General features: G+C 30.6%; 3 protein-coding genes across 6 annotated transcripts in view; 2 read left to right on the top strand and 1 right to left on the bottom strand.

The window, feature by feature from the left end:
• Positions 1-925, top strand: part of RpL30 (ribosomal protein L30) — a 1,324-nt gene extending 399 nt beyond the window's left edge. The window contains exons 2-4 of the mRNA XM_017898751.1: positions 33-78; positions 335-480; positions 714-925. Coding sequence (XP_017754240.1) covers positions 58-78; positions 335-480; positions 714-885 — 339 coding nt within the window. The 5' untranslated portion in view covers positions 33-57 and the 3' untranslated portion in view covers positions 886-925. The remainder of the gene's footprint in view (positions 1-32; positions 79-334; positions 481-713) is intronic.
• Positions 926-3,018: 2,093 nt separating this feature from the next.
• Positions 3,019-4,668, top strand: LOC108546575 (O-glucosyltransferase rumi homolog). The gene is made up of 6 exons (XM_017898750.1): positions 3,019-3,151; positions 3,215-3,386; positions 3,457-3,658; positions 3,767-4,045; positions 4,114-4,346; positions 4,464-4,668. Exons 1-6 carry the CDS (start codon positions 3,019-3,021, stop codon positions 4,666-4,668), a joined length of 1,224 nt encoding a protein of 407 aa, XP_017754239.1.
• Positions 4,669-5,901: 1,233 nt separating this feature from the next.
• LOC108546580 (Matrix metalloproteinase 1) overlaps positions 5,902-27,550 on the bottom strand; it is a 65,447-nt gene continuing 43,798 nt past the window's right edge. Inside the window, exons 3-10 of one of the 4 annotated variants that reach the window (XM_017898757.1) lie at positions 20,765-20,869; positions 15,250-15,401; positions 14,009-14,311; positions 13,664-13,826; positions 13,130-13,266; positions 12,692-13,012; positions 11,450-11,654; positions 5,902-6,779 (exon numbers count right to left, since the gene is read on the bottom strand). In XM_017898757.1, the coding sequence (XP_017754246.1) occupies positions 6,643-6,779; positions 11,450-11,654; positions 12,692-13,012; positions 13,130-13,266; positions 13,664-13,826; positions 14,009-14,311; positions 15,250-15,401; positions 20,765-20,869 (1,523 nt within the window). In that variant the 3' untranslated portion in view covers positions 5,902-6,642. Of the gene's footprint in view, positions 7,151-11,449; positions 11,655-12,691; positions 13,013-13,129; positions 13,267-13,663; positions 13,827-14,008; positions 14,312-15,249; positions 15,402-20,764; positions 20,870-27,550 lie in introns of all 4 variants that reach the window. The other 3 variants (XM_017898759.1, XM_017898758.1, XM_017898760.1) reach the window with 3 other exon arrangements.

Below are 27,550 nucleotides of genomic sequence, written 5' to 3'. Positions count from 1 at the left end.
ATTTTATTAATAAATATAAATTTTTGTTTCAGCATTGGATTTTGCTAAAAGATAAAGATGGTAGCTCAGAAGAAGCAGGTAAATATTCTTTTTAAATTGTATTCATATGCTACTAAGTTTTCGAAGCACGTGTTAAAATTATTTTGCGAGTCTAAATATAATCAAGGTAATTTAATGATGCGTAAATATAAAATTAATTCTCTTATTATGCCACTACGTCTTTTTAAAATTAAGTTTTTGTATAAGCATGGTTAAATAACCATTTGATTATATTTGAATTTTATAGAGGTTAATCTTACGAGTTTATTATGTATTTGTTTTTATTTGTTGATAGAAAAAGTCCCAGGAGGGTATTAACTCCAGATTGGCTCTAGTTATGAAATCAGGCAAATATGTCTTGGGTTATAAGCAGACATTGAAGTCTCTTCGGCAAGGAAAAGCAAAATTAGTCATCATTGCTAATAATGCTGGTCCTTTAAGGTGAGACTGAGATGTAGTACTCCTTCAATAATTACAAAGCAATATGAAATGAGAACTTTTAAATAATATTTTACTTAGATCATTAGTAGATATGATATGTTTCATGTTGATTTGTATACTCTTAGTAGGAGTTCTACGGAGTAGTCTCACGTCTCTGCTTGTAAGTGCAGAGACATCTCATATTTATATTAGTAAATTATAAATTACAGATATTTGTTTCATCTGTTTAACAGGAAATCGGAGATAGAATATTATGCTATGTTGGCAAAGACTGGTGTGCATCATTATGTTGGAAATAATATAGAATTGGGCACTGCATGTGGAAAATATTTCCGTGTATGTACCCTTTCTATTACAGACCCTGGAAATTCTGATATTATAAAATCTATGCCCACTGGTGAATAATCATAAATATATTTTTTATTTAATAAAATTTTAAGAACAATAAACATGTATTTATTTTACAGTCACTTTCCTCTCTGTTAATTTAGATTATTAAGACCTATTATTGTAGGGAGTTTTGTGTCTCAATTTTAATTTTATTTTAGAAATAGGAACAGAAAACTACAATGAATCATTTCATTTCATATTTTATTAGGTACTTTATTATCATTTATTAATTCTAGCTAGGGAAATATTGAACAGAAGTAAGTCAATAATAACAATTTATTATAAGATTAATTATTTTTACAAAATTTTAAATTATTGTTTATATATTAATGTTTACAAATTATAAATGCTATGAAAAATAAGTATGTAAAATATGCCAGCATATGTAAATAAAAATATATTAAAGCAAGTAATTAAAATGGAAATCAAAAGTGAATTACATATGAACTATATTATTGTGGTGATAAGTTTGTTGTCTTAATATTATGTTTTCTTTCATTAGACATTTTATCTATTGTATGTTCTATATACATGTGTAATGTATTTGGATTATTAGAAAAATAATATACTTGTGCATTAATATTCAATACATCTGTTGCATTACATTTTATAGTTACAGAATACATAGGGTCTCCAATAGACCCAAAAATATCATCTATATAACCCAGCAGTATATATTTTGATTTGTTTTGGAAATTTGTGTGAATTAAAAATAATGGGGTTCCAAGATATAAAAGATTATGTAGAGAACATGGTTTTATAACCACTGTATGAAGTGCTTCAATAATATTTTTTATTTCTCCAGCAAGATATTTATATTTTTCTTCATTATGCTCTAGGGAAGATTGTATTCTTAATTCTTTGAAACATTCATTTATTCTAAAAAATATGAGAAATTAAATTAATGTTTATAAATATAGTTATAATAATTTATAATAGCTAATGAATATTTGTAAGTGATAACTGTTACTTACTGCTTTATTGATGTAGATTTGTTACTATTTTTTAGAGGTATTATATTATTAACTATATTTAAAGCATGTAAATTTGAGTTATAAGAAGCATTTTCATTTTTAATGTAATTTTCAGTATTTTGGAAAAATGTATTTAATGCTGCTTCTTCCATATTCTTACTTATTATATTTATATTTATTTCTAATATTTAACTTATATAAAGTAAATATAAAAAGTTTGTATTATAGAAAGTAAATTTATATCTTTTATGTCTCAATATTACAGTACTGTTTGTTCTGAAATACTTAATTATAATGTATCATAAAAATATAAAGCAAGGTCACAATTGTAAACAGATATTTATTACTTTAATAAATAGACCCCATACATACATAAAGTTTTTTCTTTTTTTAATACATATGTCTAACTTAAAATATATGTCTACATAGAAATATTATCAGCAACATATTCGTTTATTTTTATATCATTAATTTATAGGAATTAATTTATTCAAAAGATAAATGATTGTTTTTAATAAATTTAATTATCATACAATCACACATATGTATATGTATAGTCATACATGCAATCATGTACAATTTATATTTATACGGCAAATATGGCCGTGGTATAATATTATTCTAAAAATAGTATTATAAAAATAATCTTAAAAAATATTTAAATTTTATTTGTAAAACTGGAACAGTTACAAGATATATTTTATGGTATAATATAGTACGGAATATTAGTATGGAACGGAAAAATGAAGAATACAAATTTGAAATCCAATTGTTTATTTGTTCCGTCCGTAAAACTGTTAGTAAATATATTTATGAAGGAAATTTTCTTCCATTTTTCCTTGATAGTTCACCAAATTATACGGAAATGTAATTATTGAGCACTACAATCGATTTCGATACTCTGTCGGCAATGTTGCGAGTAACACAAAAATGATAATCGGGCTATAAATAACCCGGAAAATGAAACACAAAAAAGGAGAAAATATTTGATCTATTTTGGTGTGTATTAATATTATTAAAGATAGTATCAGAAACTTTTTAAAATTAAGATAGAGCAATATAATATTTTGTTTATATATATTTAAGTTTTGGCTTTTGTAGATGTCACTAGTTTCAACCACTGGCTTTTAATCTCTTCTGTTTATACTTTTTAAAACGGTCATGTTGTTTTATAATGAAGGTGTTAGTATTAAATTATATTTTTTTAATAATGGCCTATTGGGTCGCTCACTGTCAAGAACAACATTGTTCCATTGATAGTAAAGAACACTGTGCTGAAGAAAAAGAAGTTAATAGTTATAACAAAGGTATTTGTACGTGTCATGTTTGATTATTGTTATCTAATGTTTTTTATAATCTTCTTTTATTAGTATTAAACAATAAATATAGTAAATATTATAATGAAATTGAAGAAGCAGAGAAAAGTTATAAGATTTGTAACAATACCTACAATGGTTGTTTTAAAGAAGTTATTAAAAATGACTTGAAACCTTTCAAAGAGAAAGGTATCAATAAGAATTTAATAGATAACGCAAAAGTTAGGTATGTATAACGAATAATTATACATTTCACAATAATTTTTCTTTTTAAATAAATTTTATGTTTTTAACAGAGGAACCTTTTACCAGATAATAGAAGGAAAATTGTATAGACAAAAAGATTGTATGTTTCCTTCAAGATGTGCTGGAGTAGAATACTTTCTTTTAAAACTTGCTTCTGGATTATCAAATATGGATTTAGTTATAAACGTGAGAGATTATCCTCAATCAAGTAAACATTTTGGAAATCCTTTACCTATTTTCTCATTTAGTAAGGTAAATAAAATTATTCAAAATTTATTATTTACATGTATTTAGAATTATTTTATAAATTGATTTAATATATTAATAACAAATTTTAAGTGTTATGAAATATCTTTGTAGACTCCACAATATTATGATATTACATATCCAGCATGGGCATTTTGGGAAGGTGGACCTGCAATTTCTTTGTATCCCCGTGGCCTTGGGAGGTGGGACAAACATTGTGTATCTCTAGATAAGGCTAGTGAAAGTACATTATGGGAAAGAAAGGAAAATAAAGCATTCTTTCGGGGGTCTAGGACAAGTTCAGAGCGTGATAATTTAATATTATTAAGTCGCAAGAAATCAAATTTAGTGGATGCTCAATATACAAAAAATCAAGCATGGAAGTCTGATGAAGTAATAATTTTTAATTCACACTTTCACGTATGTTTACACATATGGGATAATTTTGCATGTTATTGTAGGATACATTATATGCACCTGCAGCTTCTGAAGTTCCTTTAGATGCACATTGTAAATACAAATACTTATTCAACTATAGAGGTGTTGCAGCATCATTTAGACACAAACATTTATTTTTGTGTCGGTCTTTAGTATTTCATGTTGGAGATGAGTGGACTGAGTTTTATTATGATGCAATGATACCTTGGATACATTATATACCTGTTTCCAAGAAAGCTAATCAAACAGTATTAGAGTAAGTTATTATTGTAATAATTAAGTTATTATTATCTAAATTATGATCACTGTTAAAATAATGTTTTTTGTATATATTTTCTAGGAGTGTTATTATTTTCATATATTATATTTACAGAGAATTGATACAATTTGCTATAGATAATGATGAACTTTCAAAAAGAATTGCAGATCGTGGAAGAGATTTTATATGGTATAACTTAAAGATATCTCATATCACACAATTTTGGAAAAAACTTCTTAGAGAATATTCTAAACTTTTAAGATATGAAACTACCTTAGATAAAAATTTAATTAAAATTGAAGGGAAGGACAGATCTTAATAAAATTGACAATACATGTTTAATATAAATAATTTTATATATTTTTTTATTAAAATTTCTTTTCTTTAATGTAAAATATTAACTAATAAAAATAATTTGGTAATGATCAGATGTTTAATTTTTAATTACTTAATTTTTAAAATAAGCGTTAATTAAAATGAACATATATTTTTTTATTGATACTGTACAATGTCAGGACATAGCACAATGTGGCAAGTTTCAATATGAATCATTTTAGTGCCCTGACAGAAGATCTAACACAAATAAAGGCCTTGTACATTGTACGGCGTTTAATGTCTGTCTTATTCACGTATTAAATATTTTTCTCATTTGAATTTTTCAAATACTATTGTAATATAAAATTTTTAGTTGTATTATATCCTTCTTTGGAAAAACAATTTATTTTAACAAATATTAAAAAACTGTACAAGGCTTTTTGTGCTTTATTAGTCCTTAAATGCTAAGTCATTCTTAAGTACTTAATTATTTATTTATAACAAGATTATGAAAACATTTCTTAGAATGTAAAGAAACATGGTAATGTCATTAATGGTACTGTAAGGATACATGTATACTATGAATTGTAAATACTATTTGTACTTTTATTGCAATTTTTAATACCTTTTTATTGCTTTCAATTTTTAAGTAAGATATTTGAATAACATATGTAGAATAGGTAAGAGTCAAAAAGTATTTACAATACATAGCATACATATATTTTATACAGTGCATATACATACACTATACATTATTACCTTTTATGTCATTTTGGTTTAAAAGCATAATACAAATAATTATTATTTTCAAAATAATAAAAATTGTTGTTTTTCTCTACATTAAATCTCACATTTTATAACATGGTCATCAGAATTTAATATGTAACTATTATCAACATTATTTATTACGGTTTTACTACATGATGAAATAAAATATAGAAATTTGTTTAAGACAATCAAAATTCTGTCAAATGAATGGAAAAAGAAAAGATAATTAGCAACTGCTGTTAAGTAATAAAAAATAATAACAACAAATTTATAGAAACTTATATAAGAAAGCTGCACTTTATTACAATATTTTCAGAACATTTTAAGGCACTTGTACGGAAGATAAATATTTTTTTGATACAGTCATTATTACGAGTACTATAGATATTTTCATATATTTCTGATTTTTAATTCAGCAATTTATAAACCTATAATTTTAAGCTTTTGAGATGTTCTTACAATCCTGTGCATTTCCTTACATTCTGAGAAGTATTTACATTCTTAGAAAAAGAAAATGAAAATTCTATAATACTCATAATACTGTCAGAGCCACCAATTGACTGTTTATCCGCTATTTGTCATGTTACAGCATATTTCAGTTCTTTTTCAAATATCTCCTGCATGAATACGCAAAGTAAGTGCCTTTAACATTAATGTTTATACAAACCACGATGTACGAATAAAGAATAAATAGGCAGTGTAAAAGATTTGATGACACAACATTGCATGAGACTTATAATATTACGTATAAACATATTTTACATGTTCTTATATATTTTACATATGTACAGCATGTTTCATAAGATACATCGAATTTGTCGATTAATAACGGAACATAAAATCGTCAAGTAAACTACATCTTATAAAACATGCTGTGGAAAATACTTATACCTATGATGAAGCACACTTCGAACAACTATACGCGCTATGTTGCTTCGTTTGGAATGATTCTTTTATGAGAGATTAAAATGAACAAAATAACGAACAAAATTTTGCTAGCTTGTTCGTTGACGTCGAAAAGAATTACCATCCATAATTCGTGAGCTTCGATTAGCACATTGCCATTTTTGGCACAGTTTCCCTTCTTCGTGTACAATACACTTTGAGTCACACTTTCCCAGTTTTAATGGTCCGTTTAAATATTTCTATTGAATATCCCATTATCGATGATAGCATCACTTTATGATCTTCAACAAATAATTCATCTGTTTTATGTAGTGGCAATAATTTTAGCGATGATCATGGTCATCAAACTGAGTGGAAGGTACCACGATAACGACGCAATGCTTTCCGCCGCAGAGTCCGCATCCTGATTGGAAGACGTGACTAGCTGCTCGTCCGTTTCGCCTGTCGAATTTTATTAAAATCGTAGGGAATTTATGCAAACTAAGAGAATCGTCGCTGATTGGATGGTTCACTGCACCGAGCACGCTTAACACAGTTTCGCGCGTGAAACAACAGAAGTCGAATGTAGGTTATAATTGCAGGCTGTTGTTGTTGTTTGGAACTTATATTTAACCGGAACGCTGCCTTGTGAACTCTGTGTCTCGCAATCCCGATTTTACGATATTTTCCCCTTGAAAATTTGTTGTCCCATTTTGTTGCCTTCTAACCCGAGTTTACGACTCAACGAGAGATTCCTCGAACGAACAAGTTTTCATTCTCGTCCGTTCACTTTTTTCCGCACCCGCGCGATTCATAGTGCAGATTGTTGTCTTCTGGAAAAGCCAGTTTTTTCGGGTTAATGGAACTGTGATTGTTCGTCATCGCGCGTAAACCGCAATTCCTTTGATCGTTCATCACGAAATTTGTCAGCATCGTATTACGTCACAATATGTCGCCAGAGCGGCAATTTTGACTGTAAATTTTCTGCCAATTACAATGCACGACAAGATCGTTAAGTTTCAAGATTTTTGTGCTTCTGTACATTTTATTATCTCCGTCATTTTTAAGTTTTTCAAAATTCATGCTTCAGAAAATTGAACAATTTCACCTTGTTATATTATTACTGCGGATCAAGATTGAAGGAATAAAGTATAATTATTTAACAGTTTATATTTGTATCTGCATGTTGTCGAAACGTCAAACAGAAAGTGTGCTTTAACAAAAATCGAATGTGTCTGAAAAGTTATTTAAATTAAAGATAAATATTATTTTTGAAAATATCAGTCATATCATGGAAAGCTAATTACTTTGCTAATTATGAATTTTATAATTTTTTTCTGATTATATGAAATAGTTATATAAAGAATTTCTAAAAAAGTACAAATTTATTGTAAAATCGAATTTATAATTTTGCATTGAAAATTTATTTTATATTCAAATTTTAAAAAAAAAGAAATATTATTTGAAATAAGTTAGGATATCTATATTTTTAATATTTGTAGAAAAAACAATACTACTGTACTCTTAGTGCGCACAAAAATCTTTAATATAAAATATATTTTACTTTTATCTTAAAATTTATTACTTTAAAATTTAAATTGTTTTATTAATTAAAATATCTCTGCATATGTACCAATATATATGCATAGAATTAGAATTAAAATTTTCCAAATTTCATATTATTTATTCAATCAGAAAGAAAATCTTACTTTTTTAATTCTTAATCTTATTTTTTCAAGAAAAGTACATTACGAAAAGAAATATTATGGAATGCAGAGTGTTAAGAGATACATTCTTACATATGTAAATATTTAGCAACTTCCACATAGACCTTACCAACAGAAATCAACCCGAAAATAAAAAAAGTAAGTGCAAAAGGAAATGAGAATACAACATGCCCTATACCAAATGATTCCTTGAAATATAAAATTATTAGAACTAAAAATATAATGCTCGTGCAGATAAACTGTACGTGTAAGAGAGATCAACAAAAGTACGTGCACGTGAAGGTGTGTGTATATGTACGTGTAACTGTGTAATGAGATACAGAATAGAAAATTCAAAGGAAAAAGAACATAAAAGAAAGACAAAGGAAATGGAGGTTAAGGTTGATTTTATTCATTTCCGGTTAGAGGCAGGGAAAGGAATAGATATTGTCCTGCAATAGATTAAGTTCCAAACAACGTAACCGTCCTCCGGATAGTTTTACCATGCACCTGTTTGCTTCATACTTTTGCGCAGAGATTCGTGCTTGCATGTACGCGTGTACGTGTACATACGCGGATATTTTTATGCGTTCGTGCAGTGATACATCCTTCGCGAGTATATGCAGAAATTCGTGCAATATTATCAATGAATTAATCGTCATGCCACACAGTGGTTCAACTTCACAGGCCTGTCCACAGATGGCGCTCTCTGCAACGTTTCTCTTGCCGCGTTTAATATTTCGCGGGAAACGAAGCAGGCGGAGTGCTCTAACCTAGAGCTGCTAGTGTTGACAGGCCTGATTTAAGAATTTGATAAAACTCTATTCTGTTCGTGAAATTATTTAAAGCTGTTCAAAGCAGTAACAATGAATTATTTCACATAATCTTTTATATAGTAAAAAGCAGCTGAAAATGGTATTATTCTGCTTTAAACGATATGATCATTATGTTAGTGAAATAAAAGCGAAATTCGTGTGCATGACAAAGAAAATGATGCAAGGTTATCACCAAAAGTGAGTGCCGGGAGTGTGACACGCCCATAAATTGAAGTTCGAATCAAAATAAAAATATTGAAATATAAAATAGGTGAAGATAGGAGACAAACACAGCAAGAAGTGAACTAATACTTAGACAAACTACAAGTAATTTGTAGTCAGATGCAGTCACGTGAATAAGCAACAAGAAATAATAAGAGAAAGAAAAACGTGACAAATAGGGAAAGTTTAATGTTGTAATATTTACTGTTTTCAGCAAACTGGATCCAGTGATGGTGACAGACGATATTTCACGTTATCCCTTTCTCGTAGCTAACACACGAATAGGAGATACTATTCTTTTTTATTTTTTTTTTCTAGTTCAACCATTTTGGCGGATATATAAAACTTCATTTTTTCCCGCCTGGCTAATAAATACTCTGGGCTTCGGAAAGCATGCGAATATAATTCCCGAAATGATTTCTTTTTTTTTAACAATTTGTTTAAAGTTTGGGAAACAAAGAAGATGTATTCTTGTATGGATGTAACCTTAGGAGGACTTCCGGTATTTCAACGGAAACGACGAATCGCGAAGCTAATGTCACTGTTAATTATTTAAGAAAATTAATATTTAATTGACGTTATTATTTTCAGTTGATATAACGTTTAATCAAATTTAATATAATGTTTAATAAAATTTATTTTGCAGGAGTTCCAGATAATTTCCAATATTAAATTTTATGGAAGTCATCCCAGGCTTGATAAGGATGAGATTGAGTGAATATTTTGCACATTGGCAAAAATAAGGTATACAATTTTTAATAATGCAAATTAAATTCCTAAATAATAGAAAAATATATTCTATTATAACGTTACTCTTGTACTGTGTTCATGAATATTGTAAAATCCCAATATTATTAAAGCAATAATTAAATAATTAAAATTTATTTATGTTAATATTTCTGCCCATGTGCGGATACCATTTAATGTAGAATTAATGAAAATGTACGGTCAATGATGTATTAAAGCAATCTTACGAATATGTTAGCAAATTAATCGTATGTTATATGTACCATGATATGGATGATTCAATAAGTATACAAAATATTGTTTACTTTCGATGTGAATACCTCCACCATGAAATACCCAAATTAAAATGCCAAATTAAATACCACGTTTTCAAACATATTCACCGAAGAAGTTTGTGCAAATTATTTATATTAACATTCGAATCACTGTGTTGTGTTATAATGACTGACAAAATTCAAAATTTTTGTATGTGTTTGTTGTTCATAAATTATATTTCAATCCATTGCTTTTTAATATTAAGTATAGAATTATTTAAATACCAATAATTAATTATACTTAACAAGTATAGAATTATTTAAATACCAATCATTAATTATACTTAATAAGTATAGAATTATTTAAATACCAATTATTAATTATACTTAATAAGTATAGAATTATTTATATTAAGTATGGAATTATTTAAATACCAGTTCATAAAAAATACTAAAATACATGCAAATAATTGCAATTCGTTATAAATGCCTTAATATTCCCGAGTTATTTCACTGTCATTTTTGTATTGTAATTTTCATGACGAGCGTGACTTCACATTGTAAGTTAATGGTTTGAAACATGAATTACGAGATATTGTGTAGCGTGTTGTATTAAAATTAGAGTGGCGTGTCTAGTGATAATTTTGGCTATTTGAATGTGGAAGAGCTGTTGAATAACGAGTGTCCTAACAAGAATGAAAGATTGTTGATCGTCATACTGTAAACTACAATTTAAACTGTATTTTTTAAATATCGTTTGATGTGTTTCGTATTTTGTTATTTCGACAAAGACGATTTTTCTCTAAATTGTTCAATTTCTCTAAATTTCTCCATGGTTATTGTATTTTATTACATGCACAAATTTCTTCGATGACTATAAGCCCTAGGTATGTAATAGCCAGGTGTTCGAGACACCAAATACTGTATCCTCGCCTTTTGTAATTTGCGTATTACCACTTCAGATCCTTGTGTAATAGTGAAATAAGTTCCAACCATCCACTACTAGAAAGATCACAGTACAATCTTATTAATGCTAACTTTGAAACATAAATTATAAGAATTATGACTAAATGCACTCGAATTTATTACAAAATATGTACAGTACTATCTAAGACATTAAAAGAGAAAGTTTGAAAGAGATATATTACAGTAATTTATAATAGAAATGATTAATATAGATATTTACAGAAATATTAATAATGATCTGTATTTGAAATTTTCTACGTAAAATTAAGATAAAAATTAGGTGTACTAATATTTAAGTGTCTATATACATATATATATTACATATTTTATACGATAGTACTCTGATCATAAAGAAGTGGATATCGTGGAACATTTTTATGGCGAGGTAAGAATCTGGTTTGGCTCGAATGAAGCTTTAGTACCTGCGTCTAAAATGATGTCGCCGACGTCACCATTCTTGTCATCGTCTTCGTAACCATCAGAGGATTCCAGCATGGCATGCGGAAAAATATCCTCAGGATTTTCGCGTAGCCATTGGACATTACCTAACGTTCCCTTGGTTGCTGATCTGCACCCGAACCACCAATAGGCCGTCGATCTAGGGAATGCTGGCTCAGCAACGTCCACCTGAATAATATTTAATAAAGTTTAATCAACTGAATCATGCTTCTTCCATTCTAAATAATTAATCATTTTTATAATTAATTTTTCGTTTCTTGCATTAGTCCCTTGCACTACGCTGAAACTCGGAAAATTTGGCCCGAGATTAAGACCACGAGTCAGACTCGGGATATTCATGTTTGGCCTGATACGTCGATCACAAGTCAGATTCGTGATATTTATGTTTGGTCCGATATGTCGATCACGGGTCAGACTCGTGATATTCACGTTTGGCATGAAATCAAACAACGAGCCTGACTCGTGATACTCAAGTTTGGCCTAAAATTTTCATCACGAGTCAGACTCGTGAAAATAGTGCAAAGGCACTATTAATAGCATAAAGAGATTACTTTTCCACATTTGCTATTTTTAACAAGATTAAAAAGTGGTTTTATGGTTTCTTTCCAATGGGTAAAAATATGATCAAATTTATTATTTAGAATTATAGTTAAAGTAGGGAGTTAGAACAATTTGCATATTTTAGTGTAAAATTATGCAACCATAGCTGTTATGTTTTTAGGATAGGAGTATGGCTGACCATAGATAGATTCTTTCCCCTTACGTTCTTTCGCATTGCTTTGTTCGATATTATCATTTATTTTCATTGATAATAAATAATTTTAGATTTGTATTATGTAATATAAAAATATTCCTTTTAGAGCGTATTTTCATCAATTTTCAATTTTTCAAGAAAATACTATTAAGTATTTCGTTAGCTATTATGTTTTTAGGCTAGGAACATGGCTGACCATAGATAGTTTCTTTCCCCTTACCCTCTTTCACTTTACTTTATTCGATATTATCATTTATTTTCATTGATAATGAATAATTTTAGATTTTTATTATGTAATATAAAAATATTTTTTTCGAAAGTATTTTCTTCATAATTAGAAATTTCAAATTCCAAAAAGAAAACATTATTTTTATATCATAATTATCAATATTATTGATAATTGGTCTTAAACCGTGAGAAATATATAAAAATATTATTCCTAAGTATTTACCGAGAACGTCCTGTCGTTGAATCGGTAATAGGCATTTCCTTTGAAGAAATACGTGTAACCACGATAGACGATCGAGGCGTCCAGATTGTCCGGGACACCTTCCCAGTTCGAAGTCAGTTTTGGATACGTGTTCTTTACAGGTGGTTTCTGGGCAGGGTCGAACCTCCAGAATTTGGTGCCCTTGTAGAAATAGATCTTGCCATTTCCGGTCCAAACGGTCACGGTATCGATATTATCCGGGATCCCTGTAAAACCTTCACTGATTTCCTTGGGATAGTCTCCGTCCATTCTCTTGCCCACGTATCTCCAGTATTTCGAGCCCTGCAGCGAAGTAATTCATTTTTATTTACATCCACTAATCTACAGAATTAAACTCGCAACGTGTTTTTACCAAAAGTAAAAATTATAAAAGGGGGTATTCTATGTAAATTTTCGTACCTTGAAGAAATAAGTTTTTCCATTTTTATAGGTGAAAGCAGCGTCAATGTTCCCTGGCAGTCCTTTCCACGAGTGCGAAATGTACTTGGGATAGCCGACTGCCACGCCATCTGCTGTTAATCTCCAATACCGATCACCTGTAGTTAAAAATATAGTTTATAAATTTAACTATAGTAAAAGCTCTTTTAAAACACGTAACAAATGTTTTCCTCTTTTCTTTCGAATTAATATTACCTACATATTCATTAGTATTACTAAATTACTATACATTAGTATTACTAACCTATTACACATGATCTACAGAAGTTTCATACACGTGTTTCTTTAGAATACAGATTTCTACTTTATCTTCCTACGTATCTTTTACCTAAGACAATTTGTATTCTATTTACTTCCTGTATGTCTTACAACTTCCATAGAATGAGACACAATAGATGGCCATTTTTGTTAAGGGGATTTTCCTTTAGTCAATTGACTCTACTTCCTCTTTTATGTTACACATGCATTCTCATCGCAGAGCCGACGAATACATACCCTTGAACACATACATGTGACCCTCCGCAGAATTGAACATAGTATCGACCCTCGGATCTGTGCATAGTTCTGAGTCCTCTTCGCTAGGTGGCGAAGTAGTGGTGGTATATCTTGGTCCGCTTGGAATACCACCGGTGCTTACTAATTTCTTTCCATACAGGGCCTAGAGTAGAAGCGAAATATTTTTGTACTTTTTCTCTTTCTCAAATATAATATATTTTTTTTATGATATTATATCGGTTTTATTACTTAAGTAATAATTTAATATAAATTAATAGTTTAATATTAATTAATAATTTAATTTAGTTTGTTGCATTAAATGGATTTCTGTATTGCAGTATTTACCTGGATGCCTTGAATGTCATCGTCGTCCAACGTGAAGTAGGGTTCGTAGCCGCGATAGAAGGGTGCCATTAGGGCAGTCTTAACGTCGCTATGGCTCAATCCAAGGGAATGGCCAAACTCGTGAGCGGCTACTTGGAAAAGATTCGTGCCACGGAAGCTGTCAATGGTCCATTGTTCTGCGTCGTCGAAATGGGCATCACCACCGTACACAGGGAAATAAGCGTGAGCCAAAGTGCCACCAGGTCCGTCGAAAGGATCCCCGTCTCCATGTTCCCCTTTCTCGAATCTAATCTCAATATGGACCTAAAAGGAGTGAATTAAAAATTACTATGGGAAACGTTCTCTCGACTTATTTCAAATTCTACTATTATTTATATTACTTATTATTAGATTAATTAAATATTCTACAAATTTTGAGTTACATTATTCCTAACATTATCAAAATTTATCAAGCATTATAAATGCAATATATCAAAGCTAGTAATATAGAGTACAATTTAAAATGGAGGATGTATAGTGAATTCCAATTTTAATTTATATTTATTTAAATAGGAACATTGTTGGTATCCCTAGAGTGTAAGTTAATAACAAAGGGAAGTAGATTATATTATTATAGATTATTATAGACTATATTATAGATTTTATATATAAATATATAAAAATGTACACCTACTTTTGATAAAATTAATCTTAAAATATAGTAACGTAATTATATATATATATATAAAATTATTTTCATCATACATTTAATATATCATATCATATATTTCATTTTAGATTAATACTTCTAATATTAATACTATAGCAAGAGTTATATCTAAAATATTTAACATTGAACTAAGTATGTCAATTCTTTTTTCATTCATTTCTAGAGCCATTTCCATACTTATGAATAACATTATAACTTTCTTTATGGTATGCAATATTTTTTTATAATACTTGATAATAGTTTTCATTCTATATCTAATACAATTACTGTTCTTTCAGCAGCTGCGATTCAAGAAGTAACTATCTTATGGAATTGGCCGAGTTCCAGTGACTTTGAGATGTTATGATCGAAAGCACAAATGGTTCCACGAAAAACAAGCAACGTTAAGACTATACCAAAGTCACCATCAGCAACAACGCATGCATTTTTAGCAGAGGATTTTGGCTACGGGTTCCTTAAAAAGACTGTGCTCTCGGCTTCTTCTCTTTTGCTTATAATCGTGAAAAATGTCGACAAATATTATTCGTCTCACCTGACCCGACTTCTTTTGAATGAAAACGAGATCCGTGTATTCCGACCACACTTTGAACGCTTTGTTCAACTCGACGTCGACTTTGTGCTGTGGCAAATTTCGCGGATACTTGCTGATCTTGTACGTCAATTTCTTCACGCGCCATCTCGAGCCTGTAAAAGCGATGAACGATGCATTAAAGAATTGGAAAAATATTTGCCATGCTTCGTGTGTAATACAACGATACTACAATTTTTCTGTATCATTTTGTAGCTTCAATTTCAAAAATTTGTATATATATAAATTTGTAACATATATATAAATATGTAAATATATACTATTACATATTTTACATATAATGCAGTATATAATATTCTTGTAATATATTTATTTGTAAATATATATATATATAAATTTGTAAATATATAGTATTACATATTTTACATTTAATGCAGTATATAATTTTATATAAAATTTATAATGGTATATAAAAGTATATAATACTATATATTATTATATATTTTACATATAATTATATTTCTTCAAGAAATATAGAAATATATAAATACATTTCTTGAGAAAATGTGTTAAGAAATGTAAATATATATATAAATTTGTAACATATATACAAATTTGTAACATATATACAAATTTGTAAATGTATATATAAATTTGTAACATATATATAAATATGTAAATATATAGTATCACATATTTTACATTTAATGCAGTATATAATATTATATAAAATTTATAATACTATATATTATTATATATTTTACATATAATTATATTTCTTCAAGAAATATGGAAATATAGAAATATATTTCTTAAGAAAATGTATTAAGAAATATAATTATTTGGAAGATGATGATCTATGAGATGATTGAAATTTTAATGATTTTTAATGATTGAAATTTTATTATAGATCGAAAATATGTATTTTTAATACACAACTAGGAATATATCGGATTATTATTCATTCTCGAAGAAACTTATACAATATTGATTCGATGCTAAGCGCGTTAAAGACTACCAGCAGACTCATGGCGAACTTCTTGGTAATTCTGTGAAGTTCCTTTATGTAACTTCTACACGTGGCAATCATTGCACTACTGTCTTATTTATCCCTTGTGCAACGATTTATTTTTAAACGTAAGCACCCGTCTATCCAACGCAGAGAATTTTATTATGGGGACGTCGTCCGGTTCCATTCATCTTCGACGTATCTAATCTACTCTCAGAATCATCAAAATGTTATTTCCCCAGTCGTTGGTAATCCATCATTTTCCCAATCAAGTATGCTGATTCACCCCCCTTAATCATAGCAACGCGCCGTGAAGTTAAAACTCATACCAAACGCGATAAACTTTGCACTTGTTTCATTCTAGACACTTCAAAAAATCCATTACACAGTTTCTCATTGTTCTACTCCATTTATTCCTACTTTTATCGTGTGCAGTTCAAAAGTTTGTAATTGGAACGAATTCGGCTTTGATTGGTCATAATGTTAGGTTAGCTTCTTTAAATACAATTGCAAAGATGGATTGGTCTAATTTTCGTTGTTAGTTGGATGATCACACTTACAAATAAAATTATATTGTATCTGGTAACGAAAACAGTGAGAGAATACATGGAGACCAACCGAGGCAGAGTATTTACTAAGTTACGGGCCGTGGTGGCGCTAGTGAGTTAAATGGCAGATCGCCTTGGGACTATCGCATTAGCAAAATAAGGAAACCTTTTATTCTTTACTTAATCAAGCTTTTGATTATTGTTATACATTGCATTCGAACACTTTTGTGATTCAATAATATTTGTAATAAATTTACTATAGATGTATATACTATAATCTCGAATCTTTTAAAGGTAAATCTTGGGATTATCACACTAGCAAAATAAGGAAACCTTTTATTCTTTATCTAATCAAGCTTTTGATTATTGTTATACATTGCATTCGAACACTTTTGTGATCCAATAATTGTTATGGTAAAATTCAATAGTGAAGCAAACTCTACATTCCAGCGGTGTGGGGGCGATCCCTTCCCCCAGTGTTCTGGCTTTTGTCACCAGTTTTCTGAAGACGACTTTTGACCTGCGAGGCCTTGAACTTTCCAGTTCTAACCATTCGCCCGTTCAATAAAGATCAACACAGTTTTTCCACAGTTTTCACTGACTACTATTCCTTGCGTAATAACCCCTTTAACAATAATGTTTGTAATAAATTTACTATAGATGTATATATTATAATCTCGAGTCTTTCAAAGGCAAGTTGCTGTCATTTCTCATTTTTCTTTCTTCTCTTTCATTTCCAATTTTCAGAGGTCAAATGAAACAGAGTGTTAAAGCACTGTCATAGATACAGACTCAGCGTGTATTCAAGATGACCAAATGTGAGATCAGAAGAAACCATCAGAATCAAAATACCCTATTTATCCCAATACCATGGTAAGTACAAATTCCCTAGCATCTCTTCTAATTTTTCGATAAACTGACACGAAATTTTTCTTTTAGGTTGGAAACGATGCACAGTGAGATCTCGATGCAGAAATAACCGACGTGTGGCGAAGAAGAAGCTCATTACCCAACAGATCGCCTCGTCATCGTATTACGGATCTATTATCTCTCGCAAACGACAGATCCAGCAGCAAGGTTCCACCAGCCAAGGTTAACTAACGACATCATCTCCGTGATTAGAGAGCAAAACTCGTCGAAGCTTAGATCCTTCCGCGTTCATTCTCTTTCAACTCTGCTCGCTCATTGAAACGAGTCTCCCTAGGAATGGCCCCTCGCTGTGAAAAGGTGGCGATTTCGGGGCACAGCGAGTTTTCTACCAGCTCTGTTTGGCCCAGGATCGACCTACTGGGTCACAGCTAGAGAGCTGTTACGCGACGGACTTCCATAGGATGCACGCATCGGTGATCTCGCTGCCGTGGGTTCACTGAAACCGGCAACTGCTCGCGCAAGGTTCAAAGTCACGGTTAGGATCGATCGGATCTCGATGATTTCCCTGGTGAATTGCACCGCTGCGCGTGTTAGGTGTGATTGGACGCCAGTGAATCAAGCGTCGGTCACTTTCTTCCGAGAAGAACGGATCCAGTGAAAAGGAAACGGTGTACGACTTATGGCCGTGGTTGATTGGGTAGGCTCGCGCGAATTCTCTCTGCTCGGAGTTAATTAGCGTGACGCTTGGTCAAAGGGCAATTAGCGTGACTTGGTGTCATGTTTGCTGGAACTAGGCTGGCAAAAAGTTCGATTTTTAATCGTTTTCGTGGAACTGGAAATGAGATTTTTACAGTGAATTCTTAGTGACGTAGGATAGTATGAAATTGCTCTATTTTTCAACTGTGTCCTTTAGTCTAGTTTATAGGTCAATGATGGATTAATATGTTATTATGGGTCAATTGAATTTTTTGAAAATATTACTGCATCTTTATCAACAGATCTGTATATATTTGTATATAATTTTGTTTGATAGTTTTATTATGATTCAGATGAATATTTGTTATAAGATAATATTAATAATACTGTTTTTAATTAATATCAAAGCAAATGATATTAGATATTTCTGTGCCTGTTTGATAAATGAAAATTGATTTATCTTGAAAGAAAGACAAATTATTATTTATAATTTCAACTGTGTCCTTTAGTCTAGTTTATGGGTCAATGTTGGATTAATATGTTATTATGGGTCAATTTAATTTTTTGAAAATATTACTCCATCTTTACCAATAAGATTATGTATGTATATATATTTGTATATAATTTAGTTTGATAGTTTAATTATGATTCAGATGAATATTTGTTATAAGATAATACTAATAATAGTGTTTCTAAGTAATATCAAAGAAAATGATATTAGATATTTCTGTGCCTGTTTGATAAATGAAAATTGATTTATCTTGAAGGAAAGACAAATTATCATTTATAATAAATATGATATCTAATCACTTGATAAAAATAGATGAAGCATGGTAATAATATTAAGCCTGAAAAAGCCTTGTAAGATATGCATCTGGAATAATTGCAATGGTTAAAGAATGCATTTGGAGCATTGGACAAATAGGTGCGATACAGGCGCGTATAACCTGTTTAGGGTGAGTGACTCTACATTGAAGATAATGAGGCAGGAAGTCAAAAGTCACACTGGATTGTAATGTTGGAATGTAACACAATTGTAAGACAATTATCCAAACACCTGATAACTGTTTTACTATTCTTTCGCAATGATTTTTCCCAGAACATTTAATTTGTAAATTATGTAGCATTTAATACTGAACTTCTAAGTTCAGTACTTTATTTATTATTTATTAATTAATTTATAGCTTTTTTCAATCAAGTGACAATCCCAATATTAATAAACATCAATATTTCATAGAATAATTATACAAAGTTAGAATGAATTAATTATATAATTATGCAATATTAAAAATGATAATAAATTAACCCTTTGTACTGGTTGATATTTTGATTAAAAAAGAATAGGAATTCAAAAATTTTCTGCTATAAAACTGACTATATCTTTTTGAGCAGTGAATAAGAAATCGTATAATAATTAAGACGTACAATTAAGACACATATTAATAAACATCAATATTTAGTAGAATCATTATACAGGGTTAGAATGAATTAATTATATAATTAGTCAGTATTAAAATTAGACAATAAATTATCCCCTTGCACTGGTTGATTTTTTGGTTAAAAAGAAAGTAAACATTCAAAATCAATTAATTATATCAATTCAAAATTAATTAATTATATAATTAGTCAATATTAAAATTAGATAATAAATTATCCCCTTGCACTGGTTGATTTTTTGGTTAAAAAAGAGTAAAAATTCAAAAATTTTCTGCTATAAAACTGACTATATCTTTTTGAGCAGTGAATAATAAATCGTATAATAATTAACCACGTAGAATTATTTCATTTCAATTCATATCTCACATATTGTTATATTATAATAAATTTGACGTATTAATTATTAAATGGCGTCTCTCGAGTACAAAGGGTTAATATATACGTTGGTAAAATAATAAAAATAAATTTTATTTCTAATTGCTTTTTATTCCAGCATTAAAATTCATGAATTTTTTCTTTTTTTCTTTAATTTGGTTCGATATTTAGGTACAGAGTTGTCGACTATCGCTTAATTTTAATACACATCGTAATCGTACAATATATAAATCGGACTGTATTCTTATGAGATTAGATAGGTGCGATTATTACGAATTTGGATCTTGTTACGACATCCACCGATTAGATAATCAAGAAGTCGGTCGACTGTTATGTCATAGTGTTCTAGTAAACTCCGATTCGATTTTTATTGAATTCCATTAGAGCGAAAGTGGTTTCAATTCGCCTTTGCTTTATTAAATTTCTCTTTGCAATAGCGAAACTTGTGTATTTCCTGTATTCTATTTCCAATTGAAATTAATTGCTGTACTTTGATTTGCACGTTTAATAACAACGAGGATATAAATTGAGCGTTGATGTATAGTCTTATCTTGGAATTAGAGTACTGTGTTTAATCATTTACCTTGAAGAGCGTATCGCTTCGACCTTCCGAAACCAGGACCAACTTTGTCTTTAACGCCACACCTTGGCAGTGCCATTAGCTTGTACGTCTCCTCGTCAAAGTCACCTGGAAACAGATAATTTTCTTGATAATAATTGGAAATTGAAAAGAGTGATAATAGGCGAAGTCGGCGAATTTTAATTTCTTCGTTAATAAGTTTAACATTAATTATAATAAATTTGCAAGTTGAAGGAAAATGAAAAAAAAAAATAGTTGAAATTTATTATTTTATAAATAATAAACTAGTAATTATCTTTTTAAGTAAGTCTCATATCAGATATAATAATATATCTATAAGATGAAGAGAAATAAAAAATATTAATTATTTAATTATGTAAAATTAATCATTTCAAAGGTAATAGATTAGTTAATTCCAAAATAGGATTTGATTAATTGTTTATATTTTTAATATTATTATTCGCTAAATTCTCAATAATATCTTGACTTTTAAATAAAATACTATTAAAATTTCCGTTAGTGTTTAGATCCCAATTTAATTTTTCATATTTCAATAATTATATAAAATTAATTATTTCAAAGATAATAGATTAGTTAATTACGAAAAAGGATTTGATTAATTAGTTATATTTTTAATATTATAATTCGCTAAATCCTCAATAATATTTTAATTTTTAAACAAAATACTATTAATATTTTCCTTAGTGCTTAGATCCAAATTTTACATTTCACATTTCAATAATTATATAAAATTAATTATTTCAAAGATAATAGATTAGTTAATCACGAAAAGGGATTTGATTAGTTATTTATATTTTTAATATTATAATTCGCTAAATTCATAATAATATCTTAATTTTTAAATAAAATACTAATAAAATTTTCGTTAGTGTTTAGATCCAAATTTTACATTTCACATTTCAATAATTATATAAAATTAATCATTCCAAAGATAATAGATTAGTTAATCACCAAAAAAGATTTGATTAATTATTCATATTTTTAATATTATTCGCTAAATTCTCAATAATATCTTAATTTTTAAACAAAATACTATTAAATTTTCCCTTAGTGTTTAGATCCCAATTTAACGTTCCACATTTCGATAATTCTCTCATTTTATTTGTTCTCCGTTATAGTAATTTATAAATTTCATTTTCCAGGATTTCCAATGTATTAAGAATCTTTTCGAACATTCATCAGTCTCAAGGGAGTCAATCCACGTGAAGCACAATTGCAATTTCTATCATTCGTTTCCCATCAAGGCTGCATCGAATGTAGGTTCACTTCAGATCTCGGGATTCGCAGGTATCGATCCTTTTACTATACTGCACGCTCAGTCTTTCCCAGTTACGATTATTCCTGCATGTATGTGTCTCCTGATATCGCGATGCATATGCATTAGCGTAACGCGAACGCATATATGCATAATATGCGGAGCATGCGAAAACGTTATGCCGGTTACACACCGCAAGTCCAAAATAAATCCGATGATCGAGTCGAGTCAGTTCGTGTGCACAATAACGGGGCCATATTAGGTTCGAGTGGTTAATTATTCGTTAATTGGGACACTCGGCGTGTTCATACGCAATGAATCCTTTGTCCGAGTCAGTTTGGAAGTGTTCCACTTGGTTTGGAATTATTCAAACAAACAATGTGCGACGACCTTTAGTCGTGTTATATTACGCGATAATTTTTAATCGAATTGAATTAATCGATGTGCATAATAACAGGACCATAATCGATTCCAACAGTCAATTATTAGTGACCTCGATTGTTTGTAATTGTTTGATTCGGTTTGAACAAGTGTGAGACGAGCTTTAGGTGTCTTATGTTACGCGATAATTTTTAATCGAATCGAATTAATCGATGTGCATAATAACAGGACCATAATCGATTTCAACAGACAATTATTCGTGACCTCGATTGTTTGTAATTGTTTGATTCGGTTTGAACAAGTGTGAGACGAGCTTTAGGTGTCTTATGTTACGCGATAATTTTTAATCGAATCGAATTAATCGATGTGCATAATAACAGGACCATAATCGATTTCAACAGACAATTATTCGTGACCTCGATTGTTTGTAATTGTTTGATTCGGTTTGAACAAGTGTGCAACGAGCTTTAGGCGCCTTATGTTACGCGATAATTGTTATTCGAATGGAGTTAATTCGATGCGCATAATAACGTAAGCATATTAGGTCGCAAGAGTTAATTATTCGCACCCTGGATTGCATGTAATTGCTCTTTTGTTTGAGTCGGTTTGGAAGCGTTCGATTCGGTTTGAGGAAGTGTGAGTCGGGCTTTAGTGGTTTCTTGTCACGTAGTAATTCTGAATAGGATCGAATCGATTAATATGCACAATAATTTAGCCCTATTAGGTTAAGACAGATAATAATTCGCGACTTCGATCGCGTGTAATGGGCTTTGGGTCCGAATCGGTTTGAAAGCGTTCGATTCCGTTCGAGCAAGTGTGCGACGAGCTTTAGGCGTCTCGTGTCACGTGCAAACAAGCCTCAGCCGTGTTTGCGCCGGTCACGCGACTGCAAGTTGCACGTTTATTAATACTTCTCTGCGTGGAAATTGCGGTGTATTAACGGAACGATCATGCAGATCGATTTGAATACGACTAGGAGCGTGATCGGCTCTCTGCGACGGTGTGAGTGAGCTTCGAAAAGATTAAAGATGCTCTGTTCTTTGCTTTTTCATTCGAAGTTTCAAATGGACGATTTATCGATAATTAATAACTGATTAATTATAGTAATTGTTTACACGTAATTTCGTAAAAATTGGCTAGTGAATTCTGGAATTCGAGGTATTTGAGACTATTACTTTCCTGATAACTGGATTTAAGTTAAATTCTAGTTACCAATAAATATTATTACTAGATGCTTCCACTATTATACTTACTTGTTATAGTTAGTTCTTTTTATTCGTAATTTCGTAAAAATTGTCTAGTGAATTCTGGAATTCGAGGTATTTGAGACTATTACTTTCCTGATAACTGGATTTAAGTTAAATTCTAGTTACTAATAAATATTATTACTAGATGCTTCCACTATTATAGGCACTTGTTATAGTTAGTTCTTTTTACTCGTAATTTCGTAAAAACTGGCTAGTGAATTTTATAATTCGAGGTATTTGAGACTATTACTTTCCTGATAACTGGATTTAAGTTAAATTCTAGTTACCAATAAATATTATTACTAGATGCTTCCACTATTGTACTTACTTGTTATAGTTAGTTCTTTTTATTCGTAATTTCGTAAAAATTGGCTAGTGAATTCTGGAATTCGAGGTATTTGAGACTATTACTTTCCTGATAACTGGATTTAAGTTAAATTCTAGTTACCAATAAATATTATTACTTTATGCTTCCACTATTATAGTCACTTGTTATAGTTAGTTCTTTTTACTCGATACTAATTGAAATATATATTATATACGGTTTTTTAAAAATGTAAAAAATTTTTAAAATCTATTCTGTATATATGTGTTGTGTTAATAGATTGATTTCTTTGTATCAGAAACATCATCGACACCTTTTAATCAGAGTCTGATTATCCAGAATAGGAAGTGTAATATATTAATGAAAGCTGTCGAGGATAATAATGCTCTAGTTATGGAAAGTGTTCGATATGACCGCCATTTATAACACGATGGCGATGATTATGACAATGAGAGACTAGAACACGACTGTTTTACATTTTACATGCTGATTCGTACGTGCACTAATCACGATATTATCATTCTCGCTCGTTATTGTTACGCAAAACACGTAGCTAGAGCTTCATTATCACAAGACTGATGCTTTCCTTTTAATTTTCTTATTGACGAGATCTAAATACAACTAAGGAAAACTGTAATGATTCAGTTTTGAATAACGCATCTCACAGCCTCGCTATTAAAAATAATCTTTCAACCAGGAAGAAGAGATACTTATGAAATACTTCCCTATTTCGTTGTCGTATTATTACACGTACTCGAGTACTACAGTCTTTGTTGCAATTTACAGGAAAATACGAACATTGATTATTTATAAAAATGTTGCAATACAACGTGTCGTGAGTTGGTACTAAGCTATTTCTAGCGTTTAAATGCAGAAGAAGAAAATACCGTACGAAGTTTCTATTTTTATACTACATTATAGCGTATACGTTTCAGAATGCTTCGATCAATTCATAGTGACGTATAGATCAACAGAAAATGAAGGATAAGAAGCATTTTTATCGTCTTCTCATAAAAGATAAAATTTCTGATAAAATTAGGCTATAAATTAAAAAATTACTAGATAAATTACTAGATAAAAGTTTTAATCATTGTAGAACCTGTTTCGTCTAACTTAACACTAGAACTACCAACCCAGTGAAAACGACTGGTACCAGAATTTTCCTTTTCGCAATCACCGAACACATACACCTGCTTTAAGAATAAAATTGGTATCAACTGATATTAAGAAAGAACTGTAATCAATATATTCACTCATATTCATCGTATCGCTGAAAATGACTATAATCTGTGCACGTTATAGTTAGGTGCCCACTAAAGATCGGTAGTTCTAGTGTTAAAATTCAGAAACCAAGCAATTGAAGACAAAATTAGTCTCGCAATATTTAATAATTACAAATGTCTCTTATACTTATTATAATAATAATAATATATAATATTATTATTATTATTATTGTCATAATACTTCCATTATGTGAAACAGTAGTGTCAATCTCAGGGTGTACTTAGTAAATCATACTTAAGCGACTTAACTCTACCTAGCAAATAAATTTATCATTTAGAGTACTTCTAAGACCAGGTCCTAGGTGACTCAATGTTGACAGAGGCTTGGTTAGCCAACGTTTCGACGAAAGTGTAACAGGTTGCTAAAATACCGAAATATCCACGTTGAACGACACTTGTTCTTGCACTAAACATCGATTACAAAAACCTATTTAGACAAGCATTTCTAAAATTTTCTCTTTTCTTCGCTCTAGTCCTCTAATCCAACGGAGGACTCCTTTCTTCATCGCAAGGATTCCAATACTCGAACGCAAATCGATTTCACGCGGATTTTCTCGCTCCTATTCTTCTCACTTCTTGGGAAATATGTTCACGATTCGTTTCTTCCTCCTTCCAGTGTTATTTGTTACGTGTGAGCGATATGATTTACCGCAATGCACGTGCAAGGCTGACGATATCCACGTAGTAGGGGGTTCTGGATGCGTCGAACGCGTGCCAGGAGATTACTGTCGATAAACGACGTTTCATCTAGGATAATATAGCCATCTGTAGCGTACAATTTTATAGTTAGATCATTCTTCCGTTCACCTTCGAAGATTCCAGCCAGTATCCATCGAGGATTGGTATTAACCCTTTGCTGCACTCGAGAGGGGACTTCCGTTCACCTTCGAAGATTCCAGCCAGTATCCATCGAGGATTGGTATTAACCCTTTGCTGCACAGGAGAGGGGACTCAGTCACCGTTTAATCAGATTCTAAAGATCATTGTTAACCCTTTGACTACGGCAGACTTTGAAACGCACCGGTCGTACCACAAGGGGAGGAATTCATTTACAATGTCCGCCGAGGACGGCAAAATTTTGGGTACAGATGCGCCCTCCGTGGCAGAAAAGCAAACTGTGTTGAGCGCTTATGTGCGCCCTCCGTGGCAGGAAAGCAAACTGCGTTGAGCGCTTATATGCGCCCTCCGTGGCAGAAAAGCAAAATTTCTGAGCGCGTATATGCGCCCACAGTAGCCAAGGGGTTAATTAACCCTTTCGGTACTACTGCCGCCCATTGGTGGCGGCCATGAAACGTTCTCTGGGTACTACCGTCGCCTATTGGCGGCATCCGCGAAACGTCACCGATGACTGTCGCGATTCGAATAAAAAGTTTAGTGTCAATCACGCTCGAAATTTCTATGAATAGCGCAAAACACGATTTCGCGGCTTCCAGTGCAACCATTCTTGTGGAAAACTTCCTCATACCACGAATGTATAATCGCGACCAGCTCCTCCGTACCGAAAGGGTTAACATCTCGAATTTAAGATTGCCCAACGACGCGTGGAATATCGATGTAAAATAATTCTACGTCGTAATTTGCATACGATTTCTTATTTCCCGTTTTCAAAATATCCTCGACCTTATGGCAGAAAGTCTTCGAATTACTATGTTTCTGCAACGAAAAGATCGCCGAGTGCAAACGGTTCATATGCTCGTCTTTAGCTTTAAAAGACTTTGCACGACTTTTGCTTCCTTTGTCCAGAAATACTTTGTCTAGGAGCCCAGTGAAGAGGAAGTTGGTCTTGGTGTTTTGTTTGGTTTAGGTTTATTGCGAGTTACGTAACTGCAAATTGGAGAAAGATAAAGTATAGTGGGCCATTAATTGTTATTAAGGTGGAGTTAGATAATAGATAAGAAGTACCTGAGGAATTGTGTAGGAGTTTCGTGCTGAACTGTTAATAGTGTTTTCATTTCCAGAACTTTGTCAAAGTTTTTAGAGGTATTCAGTATTTTTAGCTTCTTACACGATGTAATTCGTGAATTTTGAATTTAATTTTTCAGTCAGTTAATTAATAAAATGAAATAATTATCGATAGCTGATTAATCGATTTTCCTCGAAAATTATTTATTATAATCATTAATTCTAATTTTTTTCATTATAAATTCATTATAAATCATTAATTATACTTGTCTAAAAATCATTATTACAATTATAATTAATTTTTAGTCAGTTAATTAATAATATAAAGTAATTATCGATAGTTGATTAATATATTTTCGTCGAAAATCATTTATT

The sequence above is a fragment of the Eufriesea mexicana genome, unplaced genomic scaffold, assembly GCF_001483705.2.
Source record: "Eufriesea mexicana isolate 0111107269 unplaced genomic scaffold, ASM148370v2 scaffold741, whole genome shotgun sequence".
NCBI lineage: Eukaryota > Metazoa > Arthropoda > Insecta > Hymenoptera > Apidae > Eufriesea > Eufriesea mexicana.
Note: the sequence above shows the minus strand (reverse complement) of the source record. Positions and strands in the feature narration are given on the sequence as shown.